Raw genomic sequence first — 20,666 nt, 5'->3', positions numbered from 1 at the left:
CCTCCTCGTAAATATATAGGCTATTTGTGCGATGCCTGTGCCGCTGAAACAAAGGCACTAAGACGTGACAGATCAAGGCTAGCTGGGCACAGTCCCAGAGTATGGAATTAAACATTAATAGCATTTTTTTCTTTTTTTCTTTTAAATTCCATAGCACACTGAAGACCCCCCCACCCCTAAGAGCAGACGGGGACACATCCACAAATAGCACTGCAGTAGTAAATATATTATCGAACTTTTAAGTGATAAGAGAGCCATTCTCAAAGCTTCAGCAGTTAGCTCTCCGGCCAGGAGAGCGGAGATGTCCCGGAGTGAGAGTGGAGTTCTTGAAGAGGTATTGTTGATGTTTACAGTTCAATATGAGGGGCTGAAAAGGAATAAAAACCTTTGCTTGAGAACTGATGCTCAGAAGGAGAGGGTTGGGTGGAGTAGGGTGGGGCGTTCACAGATGTGGATAATTCGAGAAGTTTGTCCAACTCCAAGCAGCTTGTCCATGGAAGTAGAAGAAGGATAGGATTTGGGAAAGGGGTATTTCCAATAAATAGCTATAGAAATCTTTACACAGCAATACGAGCATCACAATACAATGCAATGTACATGTATATCTGCGTATACATATTAGTAATGCGCTAGTGAGCAACTATAGGCAGACACTGGCACGGGGAGGGTTCAAGTAGGCTCTCAGTTTCAAATTAAACCCACAGCGCCCTGCTTCTTTGACAAGTGGTCATTCACCTAGAGTCTCTAGATATTCCTCTTCTGGGAAGTTTTGAGCCCAGCAGCATAAAGTCCACGTTTTCTTCACTTCTAGATGAGCTTTTCACTTGATAGTCCGGTAATGTGGATATCTTGTCCCGCTTCCAGTCCGCATGCCCAAAAACCAGCGTTCCTTCAACAACATCTCCAGTCCTTCAAGTCTTAGCTTAAAAAACACACACACACACACACAGGCTGCGTACATGTGTGAGAGCACATGAAGGAGGGCATCCGCAGAGTTATTGATCAACTCCGGCAGCGCTCACTCCATCCTCTCCACCTTTCCCAAGATCTTCCCCTCGTAGGTGGGGAGCAGGGAGCAGTCGTCGGACACCTCCTCGAACACGGCGCCGCACTCGAACTCGTCGCTGGCCTTCTTGAAGTAGTACCTGTGACCGAGAGATGAAAGCGTTAACACAAAATACTTCTCCCTTTGATTCAAGATACTTTAAAGCTCATAAACAAAAAGTCCAAAGAAAAATAAGAAAGAAAAAGAAAGCCTGATAAGTCTAACGCTCCCCTTTGAAACATAAAGTTTCATTTCCGCTATCTGCAGCCGAGCCACTGAGTACACAATCAGCCAAGTCTGCTGATACCAGGGCAGGGTGGAACCTGCTGCTGACAAGACTTGGTTTTAAACAGCAGGCTTCCTCTCTCCACATCCCTCCCTCCACTTGTTCTCTTTTACTTTTTCTCCCGTTCCTTCTCTCTCTCCCCCCCGTTGTGTTGCTGTGAGTTTTGCCCTGGCTAACAGGGGCCAATTAGACCCGTGTGCAAATGAAGGGGTCCTTTGACAAAGGCTGAAATTTTGGGTGCCTGCAAGTCTGCCTGTCATTACCCCTGACTCCTACACACCCGCTCGTGCACAGGGCTTTCACTCACTCCTCATCCCCGGTTCATTATTACAGGGACAAAGAAAAGAGACAAAGTAGAGGGGGAGGAGGAGGAGGAGAACGAGCAAGCAGTATGCCGTGTGTCCTTCCTCGCCCGTGTTGACAGTGTGAGCGCTTACTGAGACCTATAGGAAGGGCAGCTGACTTTTGTGTATGTGTGCAGAAGAAGCAAACTCAGGAGGGGCTTCTCGTCAGCCATGACTTCACTGGGCCATAATGATGTAACCCCCCCCCCTCCCAGTCCTTATTTTAGAGGAAGAGAAATCAGCAGGGGTGGGTTGGTTAACCGGGACTCGAAATTCACTCATTAACTATGTAATGGAAAAATTCCTCGATCTGCTCAGTGTGTGGTGACTGGAATGCGGGCATGTTTGCGAGCATTTTTTGTGGTTGTTCTTTGTTTTTAAGACATGCAACACTTATAAAACCAGAACTACAGCATTGCAGAGGTGCACAAGCGTGCACGTGTGCTAATTAACACGAGGGTAATCACTAATAAAGGGCAACGACACAGGGTGTGAAATAAAGCGACCTCCTTTTAGGAAAAAGCGCGCCGATCAGATGAAATCAAAGAGCGAAGGACACGCCTGATAACTGTTCCCTCCTTGGAGAGGAAGAAAGAAAAGTCGAGCCCTCCTACTTTTAAAAAAAACCCCAAAATCTTCAAAGAGCTATGATCGCCCTCTTTTTTTTTCTTGCTAAGAGAGACAGACAGAGACACAGAGAGCCTGAATTTCCACTGGAACATGTTTTATGTGGCTGGATCTGCCTCCCCTCCCCTTCTCCCTCCGTTTGCACTGACATCTGGCACCAATATCGTCTGGCAGGACCGAGCAGTACTGTTCTTTGTTGAACCGCTGCCATGTTGAAATGACCCAACTCCACACATTCTCTGGCTGCTATTAAAACGCGGTGCATCTCTCTTTCCAAAAAATGTGGATGGTATGACAGAAGAACTGAGACTGTGAGCCAGAGAGAAAAGAAGAGTAAGTAAGGGGTGTAAGGAAGGGTGGGGGCAAACAGACAGATGTGGAGAACTCAGCGCTAAGTGCTTGTCACATTTGTTGATCTGAAAATGTTGTGGACATCTGGACAGGAAGAGGTTTTGCTAAGTTCTTTTGCTTTTTCTTCTCTCCCCCCATCACCTGTAATTATTAACACAATACTTGGGCCGTGCTTATCTTGGAGACCGTGGCAGTTTAAACAATAAATGTTTGATCTTTTTCCCCCTTTAATGCCCACTGGAAAGAAACAATCAAATTAAATCTCTCTCCACAAACACACGTCGAAGCCGAGCGGCCTCGGTGAAGGCCCCGTAGCAGAGCAAACAAGCGGATCTGGCATTTAACTGTATCCCTTTCAAAAATATCCATAAAATGATTACAACATGTGTAAACACTGTGCGCGTTCAACGCAAAGCACATTAATGCGCGCGCGGGTACACGCACGCACGCACACAAGACCCCAGAGCAGGAAAAAAAGAGGCCCTGATAGCATCAGTGAAGAATTTGCACGCTGGCCATTTGTGTGAGTCTTTGTTGGTTGAAATGAAAGGGGCTGGGGCTTCAAAGCCATGTGTATTAAGTGTGCCTTAGCATGGAAATCAATACCAGATGGGACCCAAAAATCGCTCCAGTTCAAACTCTCCCACTAACCCCTGCACCACCCTCCCTCCCTCCTCTTGTCCCTTCCTTTTCACTGCACCCCTCACACCAAACGCACACTTGTCCAGAGGCCTGCCTGAGTGCAGACACCGATGGAAACAAATGCTGATATCGGTCCTTGACGTAGTCACGGAGACAGTATTTCAGGTTTTTATGCTTGCAGGTGCTGACCGCCATTCAAAGGCAGAATTTTACCACTACAGAAGGTAGTAGGGTTTATGTCTCCATCATTCTGATTGGTCACTGTGTCTAAAATGCCCTCAGGAATGTTGGACATGAAGATACTCCCACACCTTAGAAATCAAATGATCCCACTGTAAACTTTGTCTACAAGTCAGCACAAAGACTGTTTTAAATCAAGGCCAATGAACTAATCCCAGTTCATAAAAAGTTAACTGTATTTATGTCACTAAAGCTGCATCACTACTGTAAAACTTTAAAACTGATCTGTATATTTCAATGTGCCTGCACACACCTGTAGTTGCCCTTCTTGCGGAGCTGCTCTTTGAAGTGACCCAATGTCAGACTGTGGCTCTTCATGGTCCTCCGATAAGGAATCTCCTCACCGCAGAAGAAGTACGTCACCACTGTCTCCCCGCTGCTCACCGCGTGGCTTCCTGAACCCTTCTTACACCTGCCGGGAAACAAAAGACAGAGAGGAAGGGTGTCAGAAGCAGCGAGCGCTTTCGCTATACCAGACAACATCTCGACAAAAGAGAAATAAGAAGTTCTCCAACAAGCAATCTACTAAATTTTTCCCACAACAGACCAGAAATACAGTAACTAAGAGCATCCTGAGGGACGGAGTGACCCAGTGCCGTCTATAAGTTTGCGCTTGTGTTTGCACGGTTATCAATTCCCCTACGTCCAAGGCTTTGTAGGCCCGCTTCAGAGGAACCCTCCCTTTGCTAAGCTCTGCTCACCCCAACCTAGTGCCAGCTCACTGAAGGACAGCCAATAAAAATGATACAGATATATGAAAAGGGATGTCTCGGTCAGGTGGTGCAGTGACTGCACACACGCACAGACACACGCTCTCCATGCACAGCACAAATGCACGCGATTCATGCAGACGTAAGAGGCAGTGCTAGGTGTACAAAGCTTTAAATAAGTGAGTGTCTGTGGGGTGTAATGTGTGTGTAGCATAGCTGCTTCTCATCTATCTGTGTGCAAGCAAATGGTGCGGGTGACAAGTGGGAAGAGTTAAAAAGGGTCAAAGTACACTTGGAAGTTGGAGGCTAGAGCTGAGAGGAGGAGGAGGAAGAAGAGCAGAAAGGAGGAGAGGAGAGGGAGGGCAGGACTGTAGAGGCATCGTACTCTTCTGATTGGAGACTGGTCGCAGGGACGCCAGCGGGGCTGGGACTGACGAGCGGCAGGGGGACAGACGCCCCGTCCTGAACAGGCATGAGGTGGGTCTTCTCTCGCTGAAGGCTGGACGCTGAATGCCTGGGAAGAGAAATGAAATAAGACTTGAGTTTAAAAAGCACATCTGGAATAGTTTGAAGTTATAACCAAGAGCGTTACTTAATAATAATCTGCTCTTTGAAGTCTGTGTGTACCTTTGCTTGGTGGGCTTGGTGGATACCTCCTCCAGTCTGCGGCAGGCCTCCTCCAGCTGTGCCAAAGTGTTGGGAGGAGGGAGCGGAGGCATAGCTGGGTCTTGGATGAATGGCTGGGCCGGCTGGTGACCACGTAGGTGGCCGCAGCTTCCACCCCCGCCCCACGTGTGTGTCTGAGTAGATGAGCCTCCAAAGGATTTCTTGGTGCTCTGGGTACTGAGAGGGAGACGAGGAAATTTGACTTTAACAACATGAAAAGGTGTCCCCAACACTCACACAGATACTCCTAGTATTATCCTCCACTCACCTGTGAGACTTGTGTCTGCCCTGTCGTTTACTTTCCAGGATCCACTGCAGCACATTCTGGGTGGGATCTGCTGTGTCAGTGGGCAGCTGTAAGGGTCCACAGTCCTCCATGCACCTCTCCGCTACTCCATCCTCAGCCCCTGAGCGACACACCCGCCTCGATAGAGAGCTTGAACGCCTGGAAGAGTAATTGCACTGCTTATTTTAAACACTGACAGAAAAGAAAAAACAAATGGGAGACAAATATGAAACAAGTGCTTGGGACTGACCCCATGCTGTTGTCTGTGGTGATGGCCCCGCACATCTCTCTGCCTAGGCTGCGGCTGCGCTGGTACGGCTGACAGGGCTGGCACTCGCTGCTGCCGGAGCACACGCTGTGCACCCTGAGGGCTGCCTCCCTTTCGATCTGCTCTTTAGACTTCGGACCAGCGTGATGGTGGATGTAGTGATGGTGGATGTGTTTCGTGCTCTGCCTGCTTACGAGGGTTCTGTTGGGACCCAGGGACAGGGTAATCGCCCCTTGGTCGGGACTGGATGCAGACGAACTGGAGGGCCCAGTTCTCACCAGGCCCTTGACACTGAAGCCAGCACGCGTGAAAGGCCGGTGTTCTGGCGAGCTGGATCGAGGGGAATGCCGGATCACGGCCGGGGACTGGCACCCGGGGGTCTTCAGGACGCGGGAAAGGTGTTCGTCCAGGATGGCCTGGGGGTCCTCGTCAGAGGAGCCAGAGAGGAGGGGTAAGGAGTGGGGTGAGAGCGCGGGAGCACTTCCCATGATCTCGGCATCTTCTCTTTCCTCCTCCTGATAAAAACAAGGCAAACTAAGTCAAGGCCAGAACAAAACATCTTCATCTTTCATTTCTTCAGTAAGAACCAGAGTCACACAAACCTCCTGAATCTGCTGCAGCCTCTCCTCCAACGTGTTCATGGTTTCCTGCTGCCTCTTCAGGTTCTCCAGGCGGGCGATGAGCTGGGCTGCAAACTGTGCTGGCTCCATTGGTATCATCTCTTTTGGTGGATGGCGAGTACGCTGTAGAGGAGATATATAAAAAAAGAAGATATATAAGAAACTGCAAGACTCATGCCATCCCTCCATTACTATAGCACTTCACATCATCTATAGCATGCATTTCCCACTAAAGGCAGTTCTGATCAGGGCACTCGCACTGGCACCTATGGCTACAGGGCTGTTTTCAGGGGTTGGCAGGCCTGGTGCATGGTCATGCTGGGCCAGGGCCTCGGCTGGTTCCTTCTGTCATCATCAGCAGGCCTCTTTAAAGTCAGCTCACTTCAAAGCCTTCCTCGTCAAATATCAAACACACAGTGGGGGGAGAATAGAGCGGCTGAGGGGGGGATGGAGGGATAGATTGATGGGAAGCAGTGGCTTTACATCTAGAAATAAAAGCCACATATCGACAGGGGGTGGAAGAGAACTCCAGGGAGGAAAAGGATGAGGGATTAAAAAAAAGAAAAAGAAACTGGGAGAAGTTGAGATGTGTGTGGGAGAAAAACGAAGAGAGGGAAGGACTGAAGGAAAGAGATAAAGGTGCCAGAAAAACAGGATGGGAGATCAGAAAGGTTGAGGTAATTTAGCCCCACCCCCACACGCTGGGCATCTTTAACGTACAGTAAAGTGACAGCATGAGATTGGGTGCATACGCACGCATCTTAAATTATTTTTGCACTTGGGTTTTCTTGATTCTCTTCCCCCCCCCCCCAATTTCTCATAAGCCTTTGTAGTCGGGATAAAGGGGAGAAAAAAGTGAGAAAAAGAGGAGCTGTCTGATGGTGCCTGGAGCTGGTGCACCATGGGAATGGCAGCCATCGCCAAAAATCAGACGGGAAACAAAAACAAGAATAAAAGCCAAAAAAGAAGAAAATAAAGCAAAAGGGGGAGAGTGAGTGAAAGCGGCGAGATCCAACAGCAACAGTTACTGCATACCTCATAATGTGGAAAAAAAGGGAGTTACTTTAAGTTTGTTTTAACAAGCTGCTTCTGTTACAGCTACTACTGCAAGTTGTGGCCCCCCCCCCCCCCCCCCCCCGCCTTCGATTCGGACTTTTTTTTTCTCTCAACATGAAGTTAGCTTCTCTTAAGCCTTAAGCTACAAACTCCCCTCTGACCTGTTGAGAGCTCACATGACATGCTCAAACTCTTCCCCTTAGATCCTTCACTTTTAGGGGAGGGGGCTGGCTGAGCATTTGTGTTTCTGTATGTGTGTGTGTGCTGGGGGTTGGAAGGGTGGCGGGGCTGTGAAAAAAAGGGGGAGAAAAAAAGGGGGCCAGCTCTGCTGGAAGTTGTCACTTCCCTGTGCGTTTGTTCCATTCATCCGTGGATCAAAGCGCCGCGTGTGCGTGAATGTGCGTGCGTGTGAATGTGTCTGAGTATCTTTGTGTTTTTGTTGAGGAACCGGGCTGATTTCAGAGCCCTCGGGATAAAGCGGCAGAGATCTTCCTCATCTCTCTCTGTTCTCCATATTTACACCATCGGTGGGGAAGAAAAACCCTGGTGTGTTCCGAGCGCTGCGGCGATAAACAGCTTAGAGACCCCCCCCGTCTCCCGCAGACTTCAAGGAACCCTAATGGGGGTGCAGGTGACACCAAAGGTAGGGAGCGGGGTTGTGTTTGCATGCGAGCTTATGTGAATGTGTGTGTATGTGTGTGTGCGAGAGAGAGAGTGGGAGGCTGGGTCTTTGACGTTACTCTTTAGATCTTTGCTGGCGTTGTTGAATTGAAGATGCCAAATACAGTTTGTGCAATACTATTCATAGAACCCAGAGAGACCCAAACACAGGGTGGTATGGAGACTTCTGAGCATGTGTATGTGAAGTTATGCATGTACGTATGCACGTGAGTGTGTCTGTGTGCGTTTGTGTACTTACAGGAAAAGCAGGGAGCGAGACTTGGCTGTTCATCCTCATGTTTCGCTGCATCTCCCTCTGTAGCTGCTTCTTGGAGCCCAGTTTATATGGAGGGATGCCATCTCTGGGGAGGGGGAGAGGGGGGTACGCAGACAGACCACAAAGGTCAATTACCCAATCGGATACATCATTAAAGACCAAACAGACATTCAGGAAGAAGCTTGTTAGCCAAATGGGCAGATCAAACACAGTTCAGGCAAGAACAAATCTAATTTATTAATTCTCCAATTCATTTAGCTTTTCATGTTTCAGGCTTAATCTGAGAACAAAAAGGCTACTCAGAGGTAAATTATGACAGCATTTCCGCCTCCGAGCGGCTCGGGTTACGCTGCAATGAGTAAGGTTTTATTTGCCCTAGAAACGACACTCATTTTCAGGGCTGGCTCCAGCACAACACTGGGCACCCTGCTGGTCATTTCCTTTCACCAGCATACACACAAATGCACACTGCAGTTACTGTGCTCCACTTTAAGTAGCGTCAGCATTAGCATCTCCCTCCTGACTTTTATGGTAAGCTGAGGACACAGTTAGCATTAGCTACTCATTATGCTTTTTCAAAGAGTTACTGCAGGATAGGACCCAAGGGTGCAGGTAACCTGGTTAAGTCTGAGGGGATGAAGGGCTGACTGACTCAAACAAAAAACAAAAAAGAGGGAATCAAACAACAAACAGCAGAGCTTCAAACTGAAGCACTTGACAGTGTAAAACAATCTCTTTCCTTCCATGCTAAACAGCAGTTTCCTGGTGACCTAGCCTAACTGAGAAGCACTTTTCCACTTTTGCTTTGAAATGCCACAGTCATGCGCATAAGCAACCACCCCTCCCTCCCCTCCCCAATCTTCATTTGGCAAGCGCTGCTGCAGCCAGCCTCTGATCTCCGCACATCAAAAGGCTGGTTTGTAAGATAAGGTAATGTTTGAAGTCTGCGCAGCTGCATTCCCCAGCGTCCAAGCAAATCCATAAATAAGATATAAGCAAAAATCCCCCCTCCGCTACTCTCTTTCTCTTCCCACCCAACCGCCTCCTCCCCCGTTGCGTTTTCCCTTTTCTCTCTTTTTTTCTCCTCTTTATCTGTAAATGAAATTCAAATGTTTATGGGTCTTTTTTTAACTGACCTAAAGCGGCGAGGCAGATATTCAGATCAAGGCCAGAACGGGCAGAAAATGAGGTGGAGAAGCTGCGCCCCTGTGGCCAGGGCTTTGTCACTGGCTCTGGGCAAAGTACAGCGGAACAGGGCAATATAGGCCTCGGTCTCTTTGAAGCAAGGCTGTGTAGTGATATGCCAGAACAGAGGACATCCCATTGTAAAAAAAAAAAAAGCCTTTACAGCTGCCATACTTATGTGTAACCCAGCCCCATTAATTCAGCTGAACAACCATGTGTCAGTCTTTGAGTTTCATTAGCTTGGTCATAGTTACTGCATCCATCCATGCCTCGACAACCCCGCCTACCTCCTCTTTACTCGAGGTAAAGAGCAACTTGTTGCACCAACTTTTCTTTTTGCTTTGCGTCCAAAAGCCAGCTGACTAAAACACATCTGGCCTTGAGCTGTGCACCACGCAATGACTTCATAGCACCTTGTCACTTGAGAGACACGTGATTACGCCAAGCAATCCTTTAGAAGAACGAGCGCCAAGGCACGTACACAGATAAGCGCAAACCACATGTACAGCATGAGCGACTGATTTGTAAGTTCCTCGATAAGTGATCAATCAGAGCTAATTTAGACAAATGTCAACTTTTAAAAATGAGGTTTTCTTGATTTTCTTCACTGCAACAAGCATCTTGGTGACAGTGGAGAAGAAATACTCCCTAATAGCAGGAAAAGAGAGCCCCAGCAGGGCAAGACTCAGCAAGAGGCTAATCAGAAAGTGTAACAAGCAAATCAGCTGACATCAAAACACTGCTCATGCCCACAGATGCATAAAATGTAAAGTTACTATACTCATTCCTTCTAATCGACTCAAAGTCTTCCTGCATATACACTCCAGTGGCAAAGTCAAAAGTGTGTTATGGTGGAGCTTAGCATTAATCTAGACCACGTCCTGGATACTGGAGTGCATCTTTGGTTGTTTTTTAAGGTGCCACAATCCATCAATGGCAAGCTATTCTTCCAGTATGGCTACAGCTTCAAACAGAAAGCTCTTTGGGATTTGCTCTCATTTTTGCACACACACATAACGCATGTTTGGATAAGATTCACTTACACACTGCTGTCAGTCACGGACATGGCGTCATCAGTCAAGGCGTCACTGGAAACCTCGCTGTCATTCGTGCTGCTGACAGGAGCGAAAGAGCCTGAATGGCAGGGGTTGAGTGAGTCTCCTCTCTTGTATGACCTGAGAAGTTTCCAACAAAAATCAGATTAATATGAATCAATATCCAACAGGTGGGTACAATTCACTGTGTTTCTGTCATTTTGAGAAGGTGACATCAAAACAAGCTGCATCTTCTAATGTTTCAGAGAACTATAACTATAGCCTCACTCATCTGCTCCCAACAACAACGAATGGATGTGACAGAGCAGTCTGAGGCCTGGGAAAACTTCAGTTTTCTCCTTATTGCTTCTTAAATATCCCATAACTTCTCTTTCCATTTCCCCGGCATACATCTCCCGCTGTGTATGCATTCTTGCCACGGTACAGGAGGAGAGGAAAGGAGGGGGAATGACCCAAAAAAGGAAAAAAGTATGGAGTGGGATGCATGAGAGTGTGTCAGAGAAGGAAACAAAGGGGAGAGGTGGGTTCTTCACGAGGAAGCAGAAACGCAGCATGACTAAAGCTGTAGGCCCCCAGCTCCGGGCTGACCTTCAGAGGGGCTCGCAAAGAGTCAGGTATTTAACACAGCTGGCCTTGCATTCTTCCCTCCCTGCCTCTTTCACCCCCTCATTTATGCTTTCTCCTCCCTCCCTTTCTTTTATGCATCCCACCCCTACCCCACCACCTCCTTTCCCTCTGTCCTTCCTTCCTTTCGCTCCCTTTCCCCCTTCCCACCTCCTCCTCCCCATCTTCACTCTCGCTCCAAAAGCATGCCTCGTAGTCCCTATCCCTGAGTTTTCAAAGGAAAAAGATAAAAGTAGAGAAGGCGGGTGGGTTGGGGTGGGGGGAACGCAGCGAAGGAGGGAATCAGAGGAGAATTGACGCAAACAAGAAAAGAGGGAAGAAGAGAGTGAAGAAGGTTTTTTGGCGGGGAGGTGGTGGTGGTGGGTGTTGATTCTGCACTGTAGCTGGTGCCGTTTGTTATGTTGTTTTTTTTTTAAGAGAATCTGAGTCAGATGAGAAGAGGTAAGGGGAGAGGAAAGGAGAAAAAAAGGGGAGGGGGAGAAATTAAGAGCACATGTTTTGAATCTGAAAGGGTGACAACAATGGGAGGGCAGAGAAAAGGGAGAGCTGCCAATCCCTGCTGTCCTGAGCAGGTAGCTGTCAGCTTAGCTCAGCCTGTCACCGTAAGTTAGCAACAGGAACATCAGAGGATGCCCCAGAGTTGACACTGCTGTCTTTGCTGTCCTTTAAACTCATGAATCACTTCAATTTATTTGGGATGCAGTCTTAATCTAAAACACCCTCCTTTAAATGCAACGTGGAAAAAAACGAGAAAAGGGCCTAGCAAGCACCCGAGTGAGACTACAAAACAGCCACTTCAAAGTGCCATCTATAGCTCTGCTATACATTTATCTCTCTGCCAAAAGCTTGAGGACAGCGTGGTACAAGAGAAGGCATAGCACAGCAATGTCATCATCTATTATTTGCTGGCTGGGGCCAGAGCCAGCGTGCTCTGTGAACTTTTCCTGTGGAAGACGATCCCTCACTCTGCGGAACTATTTCAAAGCCCCGGAAATCCAGGCGAGCGCCAGCAGAGGGCTGCTGCTGCTGGAGACGGTGAGAGAGGGGGCCAGAGTGAAAGACAGGGAGGGGGTAGGCTGACCAGTTTTCTGCAAACTAATGTGGTGTTGAGAAAAAGCACTTGTACAGGAGAGAAATGCTTGCACGGTTGCCTCTGGTGTGCAACAACAGGTTTACACTTTGCACCAGAAAACAGAGTAAAAGCGCCATACCTGAATCCCCCGTCCATCACCTCCACTGCCCTCAGGGAAATGGGGGCCCTCTGCGCTTTAGCCGAAAGTCCAATAAGTGCTTTAGCTTTCAAATCACAACTCCACTCCTCCTCCTCGTTGAGCGTGGGCAGGTATCCACATACAACTTTCAGGTCCGCCAGCCCGTTCGAGTTGACGTGACTCGGGTTCTCTCCCCCAGTTCTCACGAACTCGAGGTAAATGTCAGAGGTCAGAAACATCTGGTACGCGTTCTCCTCCATGTCGGTCTGGATCTCGGTCTGCGCCTGGTCGAACATGGCAGAGTCTATGTGCTGCTTCTTAATATTATCCCGTATGTAGGTTTTCGTCGCGGGCTTCAACTGTTTGGCGACAATGCTGTTGTTTTCGATGTAGCGCTTGTAAATTGCTTTGGCGACTCTCTGCGTTTTGGTATCCTTGAGGTCCATCTGCCTGAATCCATTGCAGGCGAACCAAAAGTCTAAAGTGTCCACACATTTTTCTCGCTCCAGGAATGTCCTAAAAAGAAGAGCGCCGTCCTGGTCCCCGAGGAGAGAGTGCAGAGACTTTGTCCACCGGGAAAGCGGGGAATCCGGGGAGGCACTCCCCTCTGGCTCCCCGAGACCATCCTCGTTCCTCCTCGCAGAGGAACCCGGAGAGCCGAGCAGAACGGATTTGGGGGACTCCAGGGGTTTCATTACTGGGAGTTTGCCGGGGTAGCAGGGCGCGTCGCCCTCCTCCCCGGGCACAGGGGGTCGAGGCGCATCTTCGCGAAAACTACTGGCGATATGGTCCATAAGCGCCCGGCTCATGGCTCTGACGGCAGAAAGGAGAGAGCCCGCGTGTGTGCTGTTCCGCCTCCTCTGAGCTTCTACTGTAATCTCCTCACTCTCTTATGTCAGCGGGGGGGCTTCTCTCTGGCTGCCCGGCTTCTCTCTGAAACACAAAGTATTGATCTAATCAAAACCAGATCCGCCCCAACTTCAAAGGGGGGCAAGAAACGCAGTAAGAGCCTTTTCAGACCCTCGCTGACTTTTACAGAAACAGACAGACTAGTTCAGATTTGGGGGGGAGAGAAAAAAAATCCAGCTGCAGCAGAATTACATAAACAGCACTTCTTCATATCTCAACTAAGGGATATGATTTCTACAGAAGTTGGTTAAATTAAATCATTTAACAAGAGGGGAAGGGGGGCACCCACCTAAGCGATGTCTGTACTGGATCGCCGCCATCCTTTTCGATAACATCACGAGAAGTAGTAATTACATGCACGTCAAAGTGGGTTAAGACCTGAGCGCCAATTAATAAGACATGTACCCTCCCCAACTCCTCTCCCTCCCAATAAAATGCCAAAGCATTACGCACGGACGCCGCTTCCTGATCGTTTTACCCCTACCATCCCTGCCACTCTCTCACTTCTCTACGTCTCATCTTAAAAAAAAATACACCAAATCGAGCCACTGCTTCAAGTACCTGTAGGACACCGATGTGGGACAAACTCCAAGTGATGGAAAAACGTGACCGAAATAGTTAATACGGGCAGCAAGGCTGCTGCTTGTGGAGCTTTAGCCTCCACAACTGTTTAAAACATCCCCCAGTTTGTTGCACAGAAGATCGCTACAACGTGTCCCCGAAGCATCAGCGGTAGTTACAGTGTATTAGCGGCTGCTGTGCAACCTTGAACATGTCACTTAGTATCACCGATCCACCGCTCGACTGTTAAACATGTCAAGAGATTAGAAAAAAAGAGCTCGTGGCACAGCTACAAGTCAAAAGCTTCCCACAGGATACCGAAAAATGAAAGAAAGAGAATGATAACGCACATTACACCCCCACACACTTGTCACATATTTCTTTAACGCTGCGTTTAAAGACGAAACAAGCCCTGGTTTAAAAAATAAATAAATAAACGTCCACACTCCAAGTGCACCGAAGTCTCTGATCTGTCTGATCTTGTGAGGGGAAGAAAGTCACACGCACACACGCACACACACACATAGAAACGACCACTTACTTCAATATGTACAAATATAAGTACGAAATATTATCGCAAAGGAAATTTCCGTGAACACGGCACAGAGATGACTCAGTTCCTCCTTGGGCTTTAAAAGTAAGAAAAGCGACCAATCATCCCCCCTCCCCAACCCTCAGAACATTACTTCAAAGGCGAGTCAACAGCACATCAAAGAGAACTCCAGTGGGGGCCACTTTGAGGAGGCACACACTCTTGCAACTTACCATCGATCCACGAGTTCTTCAGCTCGAATTAAAACTCCGGGTTTCTTCTTTTCTTCCCTTCTCCCTCCACAAACACATACACACACATGCAAAAATTCGCTTATAATCCACAATGCTGGTCTCCTCAGCGCGTCCACATACAGTCCGTTCAGGTTCGAGTCGGTTTACAGAGAAAAAAAATGCACTCGAGAGAGGAAGAAAAAAATATATATCGCTTTTCTGCCTCCTCCTTTTCTCCTCCCTATGGTTTCAGGCTGCCATGCCGCACGGTAGATCTCTCCTGTAGGCGACTCCAACACCAACTGAACCGAGAGGCTGGAGCAGCGCACTTCAAAGTGAGGAACCGACTGCCGGGTCCCGGCAGCTGCATAAAAAACAATTGCAACCTCGTGCCTTCAAAAAAAAAAAAAGAAAAGAAAAGAAAAAAGCGAAACAAGTGGTGGAGACCCCACAGTTTTGTGCAGTTACTGGTGACGAAATATTGTTTAAAGGCTGCTCGGTTTATTTTCTGACCTTTCCCTCCCCATCTTTTGGCAAGCTTTCCTTAGACCACGAAGTTGTAGCTACAGTGTGAGGACCTTATCAAAGACAGGCAATCTTGAGCCAACTCCCCGAGGCTTTGGAGCGTCAGAAGTAACTGATCTGCCGCCCCAATGGCATTATCGCTACAATCCCTCTGTTGCTACATAAACTTTAAAGACGCGGGCATTTTTTCCTTTCCTTTTCTTTCATGGGGTTGCACAATAAATGCAACGGCGCGTTTCAAAATAGCACGTGTAATATGGACAAATATGATTTTTTTTTTTTGTTTTTTTAGGGGGGTGGCTGGGGGGCAAACATCCTGCAGAGTAATGAAAGTTTCATTGAACCGCTGCAGGATTCAAAGATACTGAAGGGAATTCCCAACAATGGAAACGTGTGTTTTGACTCAAGGACAGTCACTTTACCATCTCTAGTGCTTATAAAGATACAGTGTGTTGCCATAGGAAAGGAAATCACAGTGCTGTTATCACTCCACAGCTCCTACCAGTGGCTTAGAAGGGCACGTGCATACACAGCAGATTAAAACATCTGCTCACTGTGGATAAGTTCACTGACAGATGTTATCACATCATTTAAGCAGCACAAGAATAAGTCCTCTTTGCACTTCTGACTATGCAGCTCTCTACTCCTTAACTGCACTGTTGAGATAACACGAAAAGGGGGTTGGAAAGCAGCTCAGGCAGCCAAAATGTCCATCAAGATGGACATTTTAGAAGCTGCACTTCCTTTATTTGTACCGTGGTGGCTACAGTAGTGTTGATAGTGTTTATTGGACAGACTCAGTGGTGTTTTGGAGGGGTCTTTAGTGTTCAAATGAGCCACCACAGGGGACCCTTTGTGCAAGATGCCTGCCTATGTTCTTGAAAGAGAGACAGTAGGTGTCTGTGTGTGTCCTTGTTGTCTCAGCGGACAGGGATCCAAAAAAGAAGGAAAAAAAAGTACAGTACAAAGATGGAAACCACTTTGATCAGCCTGTTTGCTAAAGGTGCTTTGAGACTTTCTCCCTTGATGCCTCTTTTCCCATCAAGGTTAATAAAAGAGAAAATTGGAAGAGGCCATGATGACTAAGGGATTACTCATCATTCAAAGGCCACTTTACCGCCTTCAAATTCTGTCACATCCTGCACATTCCCATTGTGTCTATTTCAAACACGCTATCCCGGCAAAAAGTTGAACAGCCGTGTAGCCCAGCAGATACTCCTACAGTTTCTCAGGGAGGACATATGGAAAATTTGTCATGTAAACTCAACCAGCTTTATGAGGAAGCTGTAACACTTGAAAAGCAATGAATAAACACTGGAATTGGGTCAAAAGAATAAACTGCCACCAAAATCTGTGTGTTTGATGAAGGAGAAAACCCTGTCCCATGAAAGACATTAATAATAATAATAATAATAATGAGTCAGACTTGGAGCGAGAGAAATGTTAGCACAAGCACAATTTCTTATCTCACAAAAATCTACATAGCAGAGGTCTCTGTGCAGGTTATACAGGTCATCTGGGTAATATACCAACAGCACCTCTGACAGAGTGAGTCTTTGTTAACTTTGGACAGCCAGGGCTGACCTCTGACAGTAAACACATCAGGGTGGAAGACATCACCAGGGTGATGGTAGGGACCCCCTGCCGGTACCAGGGGCCAGTTGGACCCTCGTGTCCTGCCTCTTCAACCCCCTCCGTGGTTCAACTGGTCGGATTTTCCCTGCTGCCCCTCAGGAGCTGACCTCAGGTCTGTGACCAGCCAGAGACCGGGGCTGCCCAGGGGTTTCTGTCTCCTATAAAAAGATCTTTGAAAAGAGAGGCTTCAAGGGGAGAGGTTATGGGATGTAACTGTCTCTCTTTATGGGCAGATATTATTACAGGGACAGGTCAAATTCAGACCTGCTACAAAGAGCTCTATAAATAGAGACGGTTGGATTGGGAGGGAGGGGGAGTCACATAAATCAGGTGTAAGCCCATTACTTCTTTAATGTTGACTGCTTTTTTCTCTCCATGCGCAACATGGATCTCAATACTTCACCTTAAGTCATATTTGATGGGAAACATTCTGACAAATGAAAGACTGAGAGCATTTTTCTCCCATATCGGCTTCTCTTCATTGGCTCCCTGTTAAATCCAGAATCAACTTTAAATTTACTTTATCTTTCTCCTCACACACAAAGTCCTGAATAATCAGGCCTCATCTTATCTTGAAGACTTCATAGTACCATATCACACCAGTAGAGCACTTTATTCTCAGAGTGCTGGGATATTACTTTCTGGGATATTTAAAAGTAGAATGGGAGGCAGCACCTTCAGCTTTCAGGCTGCTGTTCTGTGGAATCAGCTCCCAGTTTGGATTGGGAGACACTCTGTCTACTTTTAAGATTAGGCTTAAAAAATGAGCTTTTTGATAAAGCATATAATTAGGACTGGATCAGGTGACCCTGAATCCTCCCTTAATTATGCTGAATAAGCGTCGCCTGCTGAGAGTTTCTTCTTCACTCACTATGTGTTTATACACCTCTCTGCATTTAATATTAATTATTAATCTCTGGCTCTTTCACAGAATCTTTTATCTTATCGTTCCCCCCCCCCTTACCCCCATCCGGTCACAGCAGATGGGTTACCTCTCCCTCTCCTCTTCCTGTTAAAAGGGAGTTTTTCCTTCCCACTGTCGCCAAGCGGTTGCTCATAGGAGGTCGTCTGATTGTTGGGGTTTTCTCTGTGTTACTGTATTTGCCTTACAATATAAAGCGCCTTGAGCCGACTATTGTTGTGATTTGGTGCCATATAAATAAAACTGAATTTAACTTTAGAGGACAGGAAAGTTTTTCTTTTTTTTTATGGATGGGTTATGAGTAGCCTTGGGCTGCCCCAACTGCTGATGGCCACTTCAGCTGTAGCTATAAACACTAAGAGTGTGTGCGTGTGTGCGAGTCCACCGGTGCTGTCCTCTCTGCGCAGAAGCTCTGTGATTACTAACTGCTCTCAATTACAGTATTGTGTGCTGTTCCTTTTCGGCTCGGGGTTAAACTCTTTGCAGACCCCTTTGAAGTACTCATCCCTTTATCTCAAGCCAGAGCCAAGAATTTGGGGGAGGACAATGGAAAATGAAACCAAGAGGGAAGCTTACGGCAATTATCAACCAGGGCCATGAGGTGTAAGTCAGCTCTCACAGACAGAGAGGGAGAGAGAGAACAGATAAAGAGGCTAACCAATGTAGGACAGGGGGTTACTGTTTCAAGTTTGTTTGGTGTGTACACACTCCAGGCGACAAGCGACTGCCGAGAGAGGAAATGGAGGCCACCTCTTCAAAGCAGGTGACAACTGGGGGGGCAATGGTCTCTAAAGGAAGCAAGAAGCTGATGAGAGAGGTGCAGCAGTGTTGATGGTGGTGCAAGGTGTCCACACACAACTTAAGGAAGGACCAAGATGAGTAAAGGTGGAGAACGATGGAGAAGAACGGTGGGAGAAGTGCTGTTGTCAGCAGAATCAAATAGCATGCAGTGAGCTGGGGAAGATACAATTAAAGTGTGGAGTTAAGACAGGCTTTGAAGTTGGACATGGTGCATAATACCCTTAAAAGTTAAGGAAGGGCAACAATTCACCAGTTTGTTATGGGGCTGTTTTGAAAGAGGAAGAGGAGGAAGGGAGGGGAAAAAGAGTGCGAGTTGTGGAGGGGGTTTGTTTTTGAAAGGGTTCAGTTTGAGGGGAGTAAAGTTGGATTTCAAGCACCAATTGGCCCCAGAAGGATGTATTATTTTTATTTTTTTTATTTGCAAAACAGAGAATGTAAAGTGCAAGTGGGAGTCTGCGCCTACGTGTGAATTATGATGATGGGGAGGAGTGTGTGAAAAGAACAGAAGTAGGGAAAGATAAACGTATCCCAGAGAGCAGAAAAGGGGAAGTGAGACAGGTGAAAGAGAAAAGACTATGAAATAGGCAGGGAACTGGAAGGTAGGGAAGACAGAGAAGAAATAAAAGAGGCAAAGGGGGGGAGCGTGTTGGAGGTTATTTATTGGTTTTTTCCCCTCGTTTTAATCCCATTTTGCGCTTGACTTTTAAGTCTAACAATGTATAGAAACAATGTCGGATGCACCGTCTAATCCCGTTTGGGCCATGAAGCTCACTCCACAGTGACAGTAATGACTTTCATTTCCTCTGCTGCTTGCACTGAAGCACCATGCAGACACTTCACAAGCTGGACGCCCCAGTTCTACCATGCTTGACAGGACAGTGATCCGTCTCTGAATCAGTCTTAACCTAACCCCCCCACTCATCCCTAATTTATCACTTTAACCCCGTCTTCCTCTTTCCTGACTTGGAGATGTAGGGTTCCCCCCTCCTCTGACCTGTGAAGGTGATTAACTTGCTCGTCCATTCATCAGATGCCAGATTTTATCTTTATCCCCACTTCCTGTTCCTCCATTAAAAGGGTGTGACATATCAACAGAGTGTGTGCCATGGCAACAGGGGCATGCTATGATGAGGGCTAAAACGCTCAACGAGTGTCTGTTTTTAACTCCTGGAAAAGTCTGATGTTGTTCATCTGTCAGATGTTAGTCCAAATCCAGAGAAGAAATACCAAGCTATCACATTGTCTGTGCAGGCAAATACACATGGCAATCAGATCGAGGCTGAGATACTTAGACATCCCCTTTTAGGACTGCAGCTACTAACAAGCACATCAAAACTATTTAATAATAAAACTCTTCTGAAACCACTTTTTAATGACAAAACTAAAAGAAGCCCAATTTCTGCTTTGAAAACCAATTGACATAAAATTTTATATCAACAGTTCTGGGTCTCCTTTTAGTTTCATAAGTTGACAATAACATTATGACATAATTCAAAAAGATGGCTGTCTGGATACCAACGTACGGCTCTTTTGCCTTCATAACTGCGTTAATTCATCATGATTCAACAAGTCGGTGGACACATTCCTCTGAGATTTTGCTCCATATTGACATGACAGCATCACGCAGTTGCTGCAGATTTGTCGGCTGCACACAACGGGAATCTTCTGTTCCACCACATCCCAAAGATGCTCTATTGGTTTGGGATGTGGACTCACTGAGGACATAAAGAGATGGACATGGACAGCAGCAATACTCATGTAGGTTTGGTGTTTAAACAATACTCAGTTGGCACTAAGGGGCCCAGAGTGTGCCAAAGAAATCTCCCCCACACCATTAAACCACCAGCAGCAGCCTGGACAGTCGATACAAGGAAGCATGGATCCTAAACTGTAGCCTTAGTTTCTTATTCTTAGCTAATAGGAGAGGCAGCTCTTCTGCTGCTGTAGCCCATTTGCTCCAAGGTCTGCCATGTTGTCCATCCAGAGATGCTTTTCTGCATTCCTCAATTGTAATGACTGGTTATTTGTGTTACTGTTGCCTTTCTATCAGCTTGGCCATTCTCCTCTGGCATCAACAAGGCATTGTCACTCAGAGGACTGCTGCTTACTGGAGATCTTCTTTATTTTTGGTATCTGTAAACCCTAGAGATGGTTGTGTGTGAAAATCCCAGTACATCGTGAGTTTTTGAAATAGTCAGACCACCATTCAACATTCAAAGTCTCTTAAATCACCTTTCTTCCCCATTCTGATGCTCGGTTTGAACTTCAACAGGTCATCTCCACCATGTTTACATGCCTACATGCACTGAATAGCTGCCATGTGATGGACTGATTAGATATTTGCATTAACTGAAAAAGTAAAACAGATGGAAAAAGACTAAATGTGGGCGGGTGC

General features: G+C 47.0%; 1 protein-coding gene across 1 annotated transcript; it reads right to left on the bottom strand.

The window, feature by feature from the left end:
- Positions 1 to 582: 582 nt before the first annotated feature.
- On the bottom strand, positions 583 to 14,693 carry axin2 (axin 2 (conductin, axil)). The gene is made up of 11 exons (XM_080300903.1): positions 14,389 to 14,693; positions 12,154 to 13,086; positions 10,307 to 10,438; positions 8,061 to 8,163; positions 6,068 to 6,208; positions 5,448 to 5,980; positions 5,180 to 5,356; positions 4,873 to 5,088; positions 4,631 to 4,759; positions 3,789 to 3,947; positions 583 to 1,145 (listed from the first exon to the last, which is right to left on the bottom strand). The coding sequence occupies exons 2-11, from the start codon at positions 12,960 to 12,962 to the stop codon at positions 1,019 to 1,021; spliced, it is 2,526 nt and encodes an 841-aa protein (XP_080157029.1). The 5' UTR covers positions 12,963 to 13,086; positions 14,389 to 14,693; the 3' UTR covers positions 583 to 1,018.
- Between the last annotated feature and the right edge of the window lie 5,973 nt (positions 14,694 to 20,666).

This window comes from Astatotilapia calliptera, chromosome 4 (genome assembly GCF_964374335.1).
Source record: "Astatotilapia calliptera chromosome 4, fAstCal68.1, whole genome shotgun sequence".
In the NCBI taxonomy this organism is placed as follows: Eukaryota; Metazoa; Chordata; class Actinopteri; order Cichliformes; family Cichlidae; genus Astatotilapia; species Astatotilapia calliptera.
Note: the sequence above shows the minus strand (reverse complement) of the source record. Positions and strands in the feature narration are given on the sequence as shown.